This window comes from Taurulus bubalis, assembly GCF_910589615.1.
Source record: "Taurulus bubalis genome assembly, chromosome: 9".
Classification (NCBI taxonomy): domain Eukaryota; kingdom Metazoa; phylum Chordata; class Actinopteri; order Perciformes; family Cottidae; genus Taurulus; species Taurulus bubalis.
Window position 1 is genome coordinate 3,639,846 of NC_136597.1, and position 14,699 is coordinate 3,654,544.

General features: G+C 42.4%; 1 protein-coding gene across 1 annotated transcript in view; it reads left to right on the forward strand.

Moving 5' to 3' along the window:
- Positions 1 to 14,699, forward strand: part of LOC306741520 (NT-3 growth factor receptor-like) — a gene marked incomplete at both ends in the record, with an annotated part of 183,263 nt that overhangs the window by 94,820 nt on the left and 73,744 nt on the right. Inside the window, 3 exons of the mRNA XM_079223823.1 lie at positions 10,291 to 10,445; positions 10,724 to 10,863; positions 11,954 to 12,098. Of these exons, the coding sequence (XP_079079949.1) occupies positions 10,291 to 10,445; positions 10,724 to 10,863; positions 11,954 to 12,098 (440 nt within the window). The remainder of the gene's footprint in view (positions 1 to 10,290; positions 10,446 to 10,723; positions 10,864 to 11,953; positions 12,099 to 14,699) is intronic.

A 14,699-nucleotide genomic window follows, 5' to 3' on the forward strand; every position in this document is an offset into this window, starting at 1 on the left:
TGGCCATTGCTTGCTTTAGGTAATGTGAACAATTGTTGATACACAATTTGTGTTTGCATAGATTAAATTATATTTCTTCACTTTACTCAAAGCAAACAGTGACCGCTGATAACCTGTAATGACATTATTATGCATTGATTATATAAAAAAATACAAATGTGTAATACGCTAAAAAAATTAAGTTTGACTATCAATTATGATGGAAACTGGACCATATAAGTCATTATACAATGTTTTATAATATGTTATTATGCATTATCAATACTTAGTGGTAATAACTATAATTATACAGTTATATATAACTCACTAAAGGTATGTTTATTTTGAATTATAGACATAGACGTCAGACAAAGTGTGACTGAATGTTTCATTCTATCTGCAGCTACAGACTCTGCCAAAGTGTTGACAGGACTGGATCAAATCCAACACTAATATGTTGCACAGCTGCACCTCTGCCACAGTGCTTGGGTGCACTGTGGCAGACCAGAACTGGCCCCGAACAAAAGCCTTTGAATCCGTGTCTGCTCGTGATATCAGCTCCAGAGAGGAAAAGAGAAAAAGAGCAATGAAACTGCTCAGTTTTTCTGCATGCTTGTGTTGTTGCTCGCTCAGGTTGGACAACTGTGTTCTGTTTAATAATCCCTGTGGGCAATACTGTGTGAATTGTGACCTCTCATTTTACTGCAGCAGGCATCTGACGGTCTGCCCCGCTCAGTCCTGGTCCTGGTTCTCCAATGCCTCACCTTCCTTTCAGCTGGCCCTCCAGCAGCGTGGCGTTGGTGTTGACCCAACAGGCTCGGCTCCTGGCCGGAGGAAAACCCTCCAGCTCTAAGTCTGAGCTGAAAGAATTCACGGTGAACCTTCTCTGGCCTGATTTTGCACGGAATCGTACACGGTGGCACCGATGACGAGCAATAAGAATAACTATATAAAAGAAGCCAATGCTGTTTGTCTCATCGCCGTCCCAAGCATTACACGGTGGACATTGTTACTGGGCCACTGACTGACCCACTCTGCTACCAGACAGATAATAAAGCCTCGTTCAGATGAAACCAATAGATTAACTCTTCATAATTGGTAAAGAAATGCGTAACAGATTTTGTTATCAAAGTGAAGATATCAGAACGGCTTCATCAGAGCTGATCCCCCTTCTCCAGATAACACTGACGCCTCTCTAATTGAAATGCGCTCTCCTTTTTGTCATTTAATAATCCCACTGTTCTTTAGCTGGCGTGGAATCAATTGGTGCCACGCAATGCCTCAGACATGCTCATGAATGCCAGCGGAGTTGAAACCGATAGATCAGAATCAGAAATCAGAATCAGAAACCATTTAATTGCCAAGTATGTTTACACATACAAGGAATCTGTCCTGGCGGAAGGTGCATGACATTTAACAATAAACAATTCACGATATATGATGTATGATATATGATATATGAATATTTACAATTGGGTCTATTGAGTATTTACAATTAGAACTACGGAATATTAAAATTAAATTACAATAAAGTGCACGGAATGAAGTGATTATGTGAACATGACAAGTAAAGTGGCAAGTGTATTAAAATGAGGTGTGGATGGATGTGCAAGGGAGTAATCATCATGTAATCATCACGATTTTTCATACGTTTCATCATCATGAGTGAAAAAACCCCCACAGATTGATGGCGTCAAACTCTTTTTTAATACAGAATGAGGTTGATTTAGAAAATGTCAAATAGACCATGAAGCAGGGTATGCTTTAGGGCGAGAGAAAATGATTTTTGTAGTTGTTCCGGTGGGAGACACGAAGCCAGTGGAGGTCTTTTGGGACTGGACCGATGTGATTCCAGGAGTTGGTGTGTCCTGGGTTCTGGACCAGCACTGATGCTGTAGTTGAGTGACTTACAATAATCAAGGCACCCATTAGAAGAATGTTAAGGCTCTCTGATGTATTTAAGCAGCAGTCTCCACGGTGTACATATCCATTCGTTTCAACTCTTCCTTGATCCGGCTTCTCTTTATCTTTTTTTAATATCGCTTCTTATCTCGTTAATGAATACAAGCCAGTCGACACGAACACTGTGACCCTGAGAAGAGTTACTTGTCGCTTTTGTCTCGGCTGAGATTCCACTTTTCATCAGTAACACCTCGCGGAGCACCCGACCTGAAGGGCTGTGCTGTGAAGCATGAAGAGTGTGTGAGTTCCTGGATGGTGCCGGCTATTCTCATATCTGGAAATGTATCCCAAATCACGGACTTTCATCCGGACCTTAAAAGTGCTGGGAGGTGCACACACATAAATAAAAACCTCCTTTGTCACAAACCTTTTTTTCTCCAATTTGGCACTACATTTTTTTCCCAGTTGGCTTTAGATCATTTAAAGAGGCAATAGACATATTTATTTTTGCTTCTATCTTATCATTATAAAGTAAATGTTAATTGCACAATGTAATCACCATGGAAAAATGGCACATTGGTTTTAGATAATATAATAATATCATAAGCCTTGCTTTCACAATGTAATTCCATCTGCCACCAAGCGAAGGAAAAGAGAAAATAAAGACTCCGTAGTCTGAACCAGGAGGGCAAACTCTTTGTTGCCTCCCACATTGACAATAAGACTCTTTCCGCTCTTACCTTTCACAATAAAAGCCCTAGACTTATACACTGCATCCTTGGTTTCCAGAGAGCATTTTTAGGTAATTAAGAGGTAACTCCACAACTTGCTGGCTGTATCTATCCTTTGGACGGTGAAACAACCGGAGCAATATTAACGTTTGAACACAACGCGCCAAATAATTCTAGTACAAATTAACGGTTGTTTCAAACTTTGGACAGTAGCCCACTAGCGATAGCCATGATGCTAACTGTCCGGATGGTCTCGTCAAGCATTCGTAGCAAAAACCACACAAAAAATCCCGCAAAATTATGAATTATTCAGATTGAGGAAGTATAAAGACTGAATAAGCTGACACAGGGTGAGGAAGAGGTGGATGGGTCCAATAGACTTAACCAAGTAGTTTTGTTGCCTTAACCTAAGTGAGTTTATTTTGAAATATCTGTGTGCATGTAACGAACAATTAACATGTTTGGCTAGTGTAGCAGGGAAATGAAGGGAAAACGAGAAGTCACTTTTTGTTGGTATGTGTTTTTGCAGCAGTGGCGCCAAATAATAAAGTTATGTTATTAATGTTATTTTGTCCACCATTACTTTATATGATTTTATATCTAGCAGTTCCTCCAGAATTCCAGCTGCAATATGATCAAAGTGACCGATATAGAAAACCATTCAAGTTCAACATATTTGTTAAACTTGAACCACAACCGAATATTGCAACTGAATGGAAACTTTTTTTAAATGTATATTTCCACTGTGTTTCACTCTGGCCAGCAGGGGGGGGCTGCAGCCTACTCAGCACCTTCCTTTCCGTGCTAATGCACAATTTTCTCTGCAAAACTGAAAATACTTCATAAGGGTAAAACTATTTTCTTGCCTTATTGGCAAATCAACGTTTTTGAGTAGACCCTTTTGTTTGTTGTTTGGCTCCATCCCAGTCGGTTTCTTTTTACTCGGTGTAATTCAGGCTGTATTCCAGTCCTGAGGCTTTTTTTCCCCCCTCTGCAGACAAATCCAATTTGTTCTATTTATCAAACCTGTGGCTGAGGCTGTAATAATGCACCTATTGATCTCAAGGTTGGGTATAAGCAGGGGACTGTGTGTGTGCGTGTGCGTGTTTGTGTACGCAATCAGCTCGGGGTTCAGATCAACAAATGTTCATTACTCTTGCCCCTTCCCCTCAGCAGACACACCAACACCAGATAGCTAGCATTCATCACGGCACGCCTGCAGGGTGGTGGAGAAATACTCCATCTCTGCTCTGTGTGTGTGTGTGTGTGTGTGTGTGTGTGTGTGTGTGTGTGTGTGTGTGTGTGTGTGTGTGTGTGTGTGTGTGTGTGTACTAGTCACTGAAGTCTGACAAACAGTAGAAAAAGGTTGTGGGATAAGTCAACTAACGCAGCGGTCAACTAACGCAGCGGTCCCCAACCACCGGGTCGTGGGTCCTTTGGTACCGGGCCGCACAGAAAGAATGAAGGAAAAATATATTTGATCGATTATCAAGGTCTGATAGATGTTTTAATTTGATAAATGACCGGACATATCCATCTGTGCCTCTTGACACATGTCAAGACACTCGTCTCGGTCACGTGATACGTAATCCCAAAAATTAACAAGCTAGCAAAAAATTGCAAAAAACAGAGTTTTTTTGGAAAGGGGAAAGGCCCAATGATGAGACAGAAGAAGATCCAAAACAACAATCAACCCCGTTAAACGTTCTCTCAACGTGCTTCACACTCTGCTCCCGATCATAGACTCACTCTCACAGGCTAGTAACACAAACAACAACATCTCTCCTCACTCGCTCTGCCAATCACAGGTACGCTCATGTGTACCACCCACCCTCCTAAGTAGCTATGATGATTGACAGGTTTCACAGCTACACAGGTCATGAGACCTTCACTGACCTCTTTAACCCAGTTATTGCAATAGCCAATCTTCTTATCTAGAACAACTTCTTCCTGTAAACACAATAGGTGATCTACAGGTGGTACTTTCCCTTAATGGTATTTCCAGATTGGTTCTGGTTGAAACAAAGAACATGCCGGTCGTGCCGCTTGTGTTGGAAAATAAATAGGACTGTAGGCCATTGAAATAAATGAAAATAATACTAATCTTTGTTTATTGCTTGGTGTATCGGCTCTGTCAGTTGCGTTACCAACAGGAACCTCAGCCGTGGAGATGCACTGTTCGATATTATAAGAACAAGCAAAACATATTCGTCTCAATTTTATTTCTTGAACAAGATTCATTTGAAAACATATTACCTTTGTTTCACATGTATGAAATATCCCAATATGATCTCTTTAAACGTGCAGCCTAACTGAATTATTTGATGAGAGCAGAGTTATTATGGAATTTGTGGTTTCAGGTTTTGGCGAGTGGATCGAACGAAGCCCCATGCATGTGTGTCCATGCACATAGTATTTATTCCTATGTCATTAGTGTGTGTGACCGCATGTGTCCATGTGTAGATGGCGACACAATTGTCCTTCACCTACAGCTGGGGGGTAGAGGGGTCGTTCCTACTCGCCGTCCTTCACACCTCCATGAATCTCACAGATACAGCTGTATCACAAATCTCCCATCAGCCACGAGGAGTGACATCATGGAGGAATAGCTGTCCACTGATGATGTATGTGACAATGCAAGACGGAGATGATGCCAGAGAGGAGTGCTTTGGAGTGCATGTTAATCAGTTCAGTAAGATACAAGGATGAAAAATACAAAAGTCTGATTAGACTGAATGGTACTCATGGAATGGTCTTGTCTTTGCTCTGAAATAAAGTCTCAGCATTAGGGATTAACCTGTTAAACAGCTTATTTACTTGGGAAACACAGACTTTGCAGTCAATGGGAGTATGGAGTGCTCTCCAAAAAAAATTGTATTTAACAAAAATAACCTTGAATACTTGTCTTGAGTCCAACTGGAAATAAATACAGGAGGTCTTAGCTAGGAGTCTCTGCTGTATAGTTCACTACAATAGATGAGTTCTAAGGTTAGGAACTGTCAATACGGCTTGCTATTAGTTGATGCTGCAAACTTACAAAAAGGTCCGACAAAGTTGCACTCCAAGTAAAACAATGTGGTCAAGACAGGACTTTTACCCAGCAAATCACTATTCAAGTCTACAATATTTTGAATTTGGGTTGTAGCTAAGTGCTAATACTTTTTAGATGCTTGCTATTACAGTAAGAATCTGAGACCTTGAATTACGAGAATGCTATTGTGGATTTGGGTTTCCAGAGGCTTTCAGTTTGTGTGCATGATATGCAAGTTTCAAATTTAAGAAGCAATGCTGGAATTTGAACATAAAAAGCTAATGGTACTCTTAACCGTAGCAACTGCACAGCATGGGGCCTTCATCTCGGTACTAACATTATAAATACCAGTTTGACTGCTGTACATTCCCTTTTTATTTATTCATGGAGTTAGTTCTTTTTTTGTATTATTACTTTAATTTTGAGCAGGTTATGTCTAATGCAATTGCTCCCAAACAGAAGGCAAAGCTATTGTAGCAGACATCAAACTCAGGTGTAACTAATAACAGGCAACCTAGCACAGACATAAGGCAGTCAAGGAAGAGGAAGGAAGGGGCAATCAACAGCTAAAACACCAAGCAATATAACGCACCAATTTGAGTTAAGTTGAATGGAATTGTAGTGGTTTTAAAGTAATGGTAGGGAGGTGTAAGGATGTCCTGTTTGGTGAGGATTTTTTTTTCGTGGCGTTGTTTGTTGGGGGCGCTAAAGCAGGAGCAAAGGAGGAGGTGAGGATGGAGCAACTGTTGCCATGACAAAACCATCAAAGGCTGACCAAGCTGGTGTCTACATCCATACATGGGCATTAGCAGCTTTGGAGCTTGAGAAGCTGGCCATCTGGTTTGTTTTTGTTGACCAAATTAATCAAATGTTTGAGACTTTTCTTTTTAGAAAAATAACGGCATTGATCAGTTGGTCAAACTCTTTGTTTACGCTTTCCAAATGAGACTTCTGGTTGTGCCAAAAAATGTCTGTCCTCACTCTGTAAAGGCACAGCAAGGCAATTGATTGATGTGTGACACATCTCAGGTCGCCATGTGGTTGGTTGCAGAGAACTTTGGCTTCAACTGTAGTCAAGGAGCAGGTCAGCAATGCACTGGGTAATACGCTTGTTGTCTGCATGCTTGAAGGCTCTGTTTGAATAATCTTGATTCTCCATTAAAGCAGAAGAAGCGGACTGATGTGGAATATAGATCACCGAATTTCACACATAATGCTAAGGTTGATTTGTCTGACCGGTCTATTTCTGAACGGACCGACACTCATGAGGTGTATAAATCAACAACATGGAGGCTCTATTGCCCAAACCCAGACAGCAAACCAGCGCAGATCAAATTCACTCTGTCCGTTCTTACCTTTCACAATAAAAGCCCTAGATATTTACACTACGTAACTGTTTACCAGAGGGAACTCAAATGTAGTCATTCCATTTCAAGGAAACTCAATAAAATAGCGTACAGTACGTAGTGTAGACTCAACACTTCATCGCCCACAGACTGCCTCATCCTGATCCTGGTAGTTGGTCCTCCGTCTGCATTAATCTATTCGCATTTTTTTTATGACCAAGTGTTCCAGCTCGCATAGCTTTTCAGTTTCAATGTGCAAACACTGGTATTTTCGTTTGTGTGACCTCCCCAGGTTTGTAAAGGCCTTTAGGTATATAAATGGGTCAACAAAGCATTGAATGTGACAATAGCGATTGTGGTTTCTTATCATGGTTAAAAAAAGCCAATCTTTGCTTGATCTGAAAATTAATCCTCCATGTTTATTAATCCTGGTTACGCCTCCGACGAGTGGTGGCGACATGCTTTTTCCCACACCCTGTACAGCTGTGATGTAGCATTGCACTATAACACCAGACTGCGTCACAGCAAGGTGTTATAGTTAAGATCCTTCCTGCACCAACTTTCAGCGAGGTAAAGGATTAATCCTAGAGACGGTGAGGCGTTGCTGTTCTGTTACACTCTCGGCCGCACTTTAGAACTTTTGTTAATGCGGTGTCGTTTTCTGACGAGCACGGTGTTGAGTTTTAGAAAGGGGTACAAATGCAGAAAATAGCATTTTGGTATGTGTAGATGTCACGTGTGCTGTTAAATATTTCATATCCAAAAGGTGAAGGAAAATGTACTAATAGGGCATTGACTGAGTACTTCAAGTACACTTCAAATGATCCCAATAATCACATATGTTTACAGTGCATGTAGTAGTTCGGCAGCATGCACAAATCATGAAGTATTGCACTCCCAGAGAGGATGTTGACGACCCTCTGTGGGCTTGTGTTGTGATACGCTTTCTTAGTAAGTGTTAATAGGTTCACCACTAGCTACACATATACATTATAAAAAACACACGTCAAAGGGCTTCTTTAAACTGGACATGGTAAGTGACTTTATAGGAGTACAGTGGTGCTGACTATAATAATACAGAAACTTTGGTCTGTTTAGTTATGGTTACCAGTCCAAAGGCTATTGCCACCTTCTCACTTTAGCTAATATCGTTGAAACCAGTGAGGTGTAGCAGTTTCAAGTTTCAAAGATATATGCCTCATAATTGTCCTTGTAGCAGTCTTTTGTGGACTAATGTGCAAGCTTGGTCTCACTCCCTGGCTGTGACCACAAACCCAGAACCTTTTCTGTGATACCAAAAGTTTTTACTCATGACGTTGTGTCACGACCGTAGCTTACGTGTCTCTACATGCATACATATTTTAAGGCAAACCATTTCTAAATTAAATTTCTTATTATTGCTTAAAACCTTCACACCATCGTTCCACAATGTTCACCGTGACCGTTTCACAACATTAGCCGTGTGCTAACCCGTTAATTAGCATCTCGAAGTGCCTTTGAGCAAGACACTAGTGCTCCCCGCTTCACAGCAGCCAACTGCTCCTTAATTACTAAGGATGGGTAAAATGCAGAGAATAATTTCCCACTGTGAGATTAATAAAAGGATTATAAAAAATATAAAGACATGTTCTTAAAATGCTGTTAATGTTTCACAACATGTTACAATGTTCACACCGTGTTACAACATTAATCGCGACCACTTCACAGCATTAACCTTTTGCTACATGTCATCCGCGACATGTTTCAACGCTAATCACGACCACTTCACGGCAATAACCTTTTGCTGTTACAACGCTAACCACAACCACTTCACGGCAATAACCTTTTGTTGTTACAACGCTAACCACGACCACTTCACGGCAAAAACCTTTTGCTGTTACAACGCTAACCACGACCACTTCACGGCAATAACCTTTTTTGCTGTTACAACGCTAACCCCGACCACTTCACGGCAATAACCTTTTGCTGTTACAACGCTAACCACGACCACTTCAAAGCAATAACCTTTCGCTACATGTCAACAGTGACATGTTTCAACGCTAACCGCGACCACTTCACAGCATTAGCCTTTTGCTGTTACAACGCTAACCACGACCACTTCAAAGCAATAACCTTTTGCTACATGTCATCCGCGACATGTTTCAACGCTAACCGCAACCACTTCACGATTTTAACCTTGTGTTACGTGTTACGTGTCAACTGCAACGTTTCACAACTTTAAACACATGTTCAAATGTTATAGGCGGCTGTTTCGCAACATTTTCCATATGTTTCAACGTTAACCGCGACCATTTCACGATATTAACCTTGTGTTCAACGGCGACGTTTCACGACATTAATCTCGTGCAACAACGCTAACCACGACCACTTCCCAACGTTGACCTTGTGTTGCATGTCAACGGTGACGTTTTACAACTATAACCATGTGTTACAATGTTAACCGCGACTGCTTCATAACATTGAACACGTGTAACATTGACCACGTGCAACGATGTTAACAATGGCCGCTTCAGCCTCAGAGACGAGGCAACAGGCACAACAGTGACGCTGGGGGTTTCTGCCCAAGCAAAGGCAAGATATGACGAATCGGGATGAGATTACGTTGAATGTTTTCAGTCTTGTAAAAATGTACATTTACAGTGGCTTAATTTAAGGAGGTTGTTTTCGAGCAGTCATTTCCCTTTTCTGCTGGCGGAAGGTACCCAAACTATCTGAATTGCAAGCTGATGACGGATGAGAATTGTATATTCTAGACTGGTGACTGGGCTGACTCATTCTACCAGAATGAATACACAAAATACCCCCGCTCTGGGTGTTACATAATCACCAATCTGTGAGCTTCCATTCATTCCAGGATTTCTGTGTGTGTGTGTGTGTGTGTGTGTGTGTGTGTGTGTGTGTGATGAAGTGCTGTGATTTACTTATTTCTTTATGTGTACATCCACTTTCTGTCATTCTCACAGCCAGCCCAATTCAGCAGTATGTACTTTGGGCCAGAATAGTTCAGGCCCACTGGGAAATACCGGGCCTACACACTCAGCTGTCTCAGCGTGATTGAGGGGTTGGGGGGTGGGGGGGCTGTGGGCCGGCTGAAGGTGTCCCCCATCACTTCACCTAACAAGGGTCGAAGGGAAGGTCTCGGGTACACGGTAGCTCAGTCCCGCCGCGACTTTCTTCGGGTAGTTTTGATGTGACGACCCCCCCCACCCATGTGTCCAGTTTGAAGGTGAACGTTGTCGCTGATGAGATTTGTCACGCCTGGCTAATACTGCCAATGCTCTCCCTGTCTTTTTCTCCCCAGTCATTTGGAGGAGGTGGTGTTCGACTGCGGCTGTGAGATTCGCTGGCTGCAGCTATGGCAACAGAGAGGAGAGGCGGGGCTGAGCAGCCAACAGTTGTACTGTGCTGACGGCGACACCAGGATACTGCTGCAGGATATGAACATTAGCAGTTGTGGTAAGTGAGTAAGAGTGCACACACACACACACACACACACACACACACACACACTACTGATTGTGATTTTAGTTTGAGAGCTGATTATATGATAACAGTTTTTCTACATTTATCTTGTTTTTGAATAAACCTCGCCCAAAATGAAGACAAAACAACAATGTGCCAACACCCGCCCTAACTTTGGTTCCCCACCGGAGACTTAAATCTTCAGAAATGACTCTCAGAGTATCGTTCCTGTGGCTATGGATAGAATTATATTCCCTCTCTCCGTCTCTCAGACCTGCCAGACATCAGCGTCAGCCACAGCAACCTCACCGTCGTCGAGGGCGACCGAGTGACGGCGATCTGCAACGGCTCCGGATCCCCGTTACCCGAGGTGGACTGGCCCGTGAACGGCTTGCACTCCATCAATGCGCAAGAAGTAGGGAGGATACACACCCACCCACACACACACACACACACACACACACACACACACACACACACACACACACACACACACACAGAGCCAGACTTGTGTTCTGTTGCATTTTGCATGTGATACCAGCGAGCTGCTGGCAGTAATTGATGTAGTTTGATGTGCGTCTGTCGGCATCAAGCATTGACACACTTTCCAGCAGAAACAAACATCGCACAGTAAGTGTCGAGGTCTTATTTTATGAATGAGCTTCAGCTCGTGAGAGTGTGATATCGACAAAATGGCAGTTTTGTCCTCCAATACATCCACAAACTCCACCATCTCAACTTTCCTACAGTGCTATTGTTAGAAATGTATTCTATCAATTTTACTAAGTACTTCAAAGACACTGTCGATGCTGAATATGAACTGGTCCAGGGCTGACCACGACTTTCAAAGAACCTGACTTAACTGCCAGCCTTGTGGTTATGACGAAAAAAACAATGCTGTTTGAAATTAGTATCTCTAATGGAAATGGAATTATGGCCGAAGGTTCCACTGTCAGCCATGAAGGGCAAGTAGGCTAACAAACCTCAGCCACGCCATAGTCACATGACATGTTCTGGTTTTTTATATTTTTAAAAGATGATTGAAGCTGAAAAAGAAAAAAAAAACATCAGCCTGCAAGTTTTAATTCAGAAACTTAGACATCAGGAGTTTCTGACAGCTTTACTGTCCTCAACTTGGTGAAGAAACTAAAGAAGAGTAACAAACTGCTGGAAAGGCTCCACCACCGGAGGTTACACCTACACAACACAGAATCCAATGTGAGCACTTATACCTACACAGTTGGTTTGGATCTGCTTTACCGTGTTGACGAATCCCTCCAGATTCGTAGCGCTGTAGCGCTTGAACTCACAGCAATTTAAAGGCTGTGAGTACAAGGCTGGCTGTGGGGGGTAACCATGGTGGAGGTCAGAATAACGTTACACGTCTTTCCCGCCAACACAGCATTGCTGGCGAGTTAGTTTGCGAGCCGAGATGCCTTAAGGCCTTGTTGCCGCTCCACACTCGTGCCCGATACGTTTTCAGCCCGTTCTGTCCCCTCCAGGCCAGAGTCTACGACAACAACACCATCCACTCCATCAACATAACGCTGGTCAACGTGAGCCGGGAGGACAACAACTTCCTGCTGACCTGCACCGCCACCAACATCGTGGGCATGACCAACGCCTCCGTCCAGCTCACTGTTCACTGTGAGTACACATACACACACACACACACACACACACACACACACACACACACACACACATGCTCCTCTGTTGTCTTTGCTGTAACGTCATTTATTTAACGGCGACTGTAGGAAAACACTTATTAGTGTTATCATAGCGCTCAACAAGCCCATCCATCATCATTACGGCGCATAAACATGTGACCGTGTGTGTGTGTGTGTGTGTGTGTGTGTGTGTGTGTGTGTGTGCGTGTGCGCGCGCCAGACATCGGTGTGTTTATATTCATGTGACCTACAAAAGGAGCTTGTTTGCGTGAATGGGTCTGATTAATTATCCTGTCACATGGCAAATTAAAAAGGCCACAACAAGCGGATTGTTCATTCAACCTTTTGAATGGCGTTTGAAAAAAATAAACATTTCTCTTTTTTATCATGTAACATGGCACATTCTAAGTCATTGTATGTATTTTTTATTTGTGATACTTGAGCACCTTTTGCCAATTTAACAGAAATAATTCTTAATTGCACTTGCAAAAAAACCCAAACAAAAAATGTTCAATGCTTTCAGTGCCAAAAAGACCATTATTTCTTTTTTTTAATTCATATTATTTTTTATTTAAAAAGCTCAGAATTTGCTTTTTATATCAGCTGGTCGCTGTTGTTTTCATCAAAGGTTTTTCAAACAAGAGTATATAATCCATTTGTTGGGGACTATTTTCAGCGGCGGATTAATCCACATTAAGTGCTCTAGCGATTATTTTTTGGCAGCAGGACGGCGTATGCAGGATGGAGTCAGAATAAACTAGTGTGTGTGTGTGTGTGTGTGTGTGTGTGTGTGTGTGTGTGTGTGTGTGTGTTTTCATGGTAATGAAGACATGTCACCTAGTACAACTTTGATGAATGCACACTATTAAGAGATACATTCCCTGATTGGTTTGGCCTGGGATTTGATGAGAAAGTATAAATATTGCCAGCCTCCTGCTTTAATATAGTTATTTTATATAGTATTAATACGCTGCATACTATTCCGAACATGCACATTACACACGTGTCAGTGGATCATGTTGAACGTTTCTATGAGAGGTTCACACTCATACTCGAACATGAGGCACCAGAGCTGAAATGTTCAAATAAAAACTGTGTGCACCATATAGGGGGATCTATTCACAGAAATGGAATATAGTATTAATAAGTGTGTTTTCTTTAACATATATTTGCTTGGCAATAATAATCGTTGTGTTTCCTTAGAATGAGCCGTTGATATCTACACACACGGGTTTTACCAACGTTTTCCTAGAGCTTGGCACTCGGGAGAAGTTTCAGTTGGTTGCAATCTGCCACCTCACCACCCAGATGGCACCAGATCCCACACACTGGCCCTTTATAATGCACTTCTTCTGTCTACTGCAGTTATTCATTCAGTTTCTCCATAGCTTTCTAGCCAATATCTATTGGTTACTCCAGCAACAGCATGGACATCCACACCAGCCATACTTCCATGCACCCCGTTTTGGATTTAATCCCCATGGAAACATTGTGAGGAACAATCACAGTTTGAGCAGACGAGCTTTCCATGTGACGTGACGAATTGCAGATTAATTCCACGAGAATGTGGCACACAAAAGCAGCTGTGGGATCATCACGCTGTCGCAGGCGCTCCTACGATTATTACTCAACGTTGGCAGGGACCCGGCGAGCCCGTGCATGATAATGTAACGCACTCACGGATGCACAGATCTATTCTCCGGGCGAGCTCCACCCGCGCATCATGCAGATATCTCGCTACACCCAGAGGCTTGAATTTAAAAAAACACGGGGCCACTGAGGGGAAGAAAATAATCTTTGAGTTGCTCTGTACTTGAAACTTGTTTTGTTGCGGGTAAGCAGTATGAGCCAAAATTGTGCCCACTGCCTTCATGAGCTCACTACTTTTTGAATATGAGACTATTTGAAGCTCCGGTAGTTTTAATGGCAGGGCAGGCATGACCGATGAGTCAAAGCACAACATATTCATCGCATTACAGCCATGCATCTCTTGTGTGCATCTGGACACAGTTGGATTGCTTATTGATTCATGAGACGAGCTGTGGGTATACGTGTAATGATATAGCAACAGGGATGCAGTCAATAGGGATGAGAGATGGGCTATGAGGCATAAATACAATATGCATGGCAGCCGCCGGTAAACACTAAATGAGACAAGAAGAAGCAGAGAATAAAACGCGCCCACAATCAGCATGACGACTGACTGCGTTTTTGAATTTTTTCAAAACCATTTAACTTGACTTCTTTTTCGGCTTCAAATCCAAAATGTTGCCATATTGACTCGCAGTTTCAGTTTTCTTTGCAACTAACTCCTCCATGCCTTGTCTCACCGTGTCAAAAGACAACACATGAACTTTCTCGTAAAAAAAACACAACAAGTGCCTCCTTCATGCCAATAGTTTAAAATGGGATTCACTTAATGTATTCTGAGTGGCGTGGTCTTGGCGTATTGGAAGTGACTCACTGGGCCCGCCTCCTTTCTGAACCATCCTTCTCATTACTGATGCAACACAAGCTGGATTGAGCACAGTGCTGCTGACGGCACAGGTTGCTGATGGAGGCTAATTGTTAAATTGCC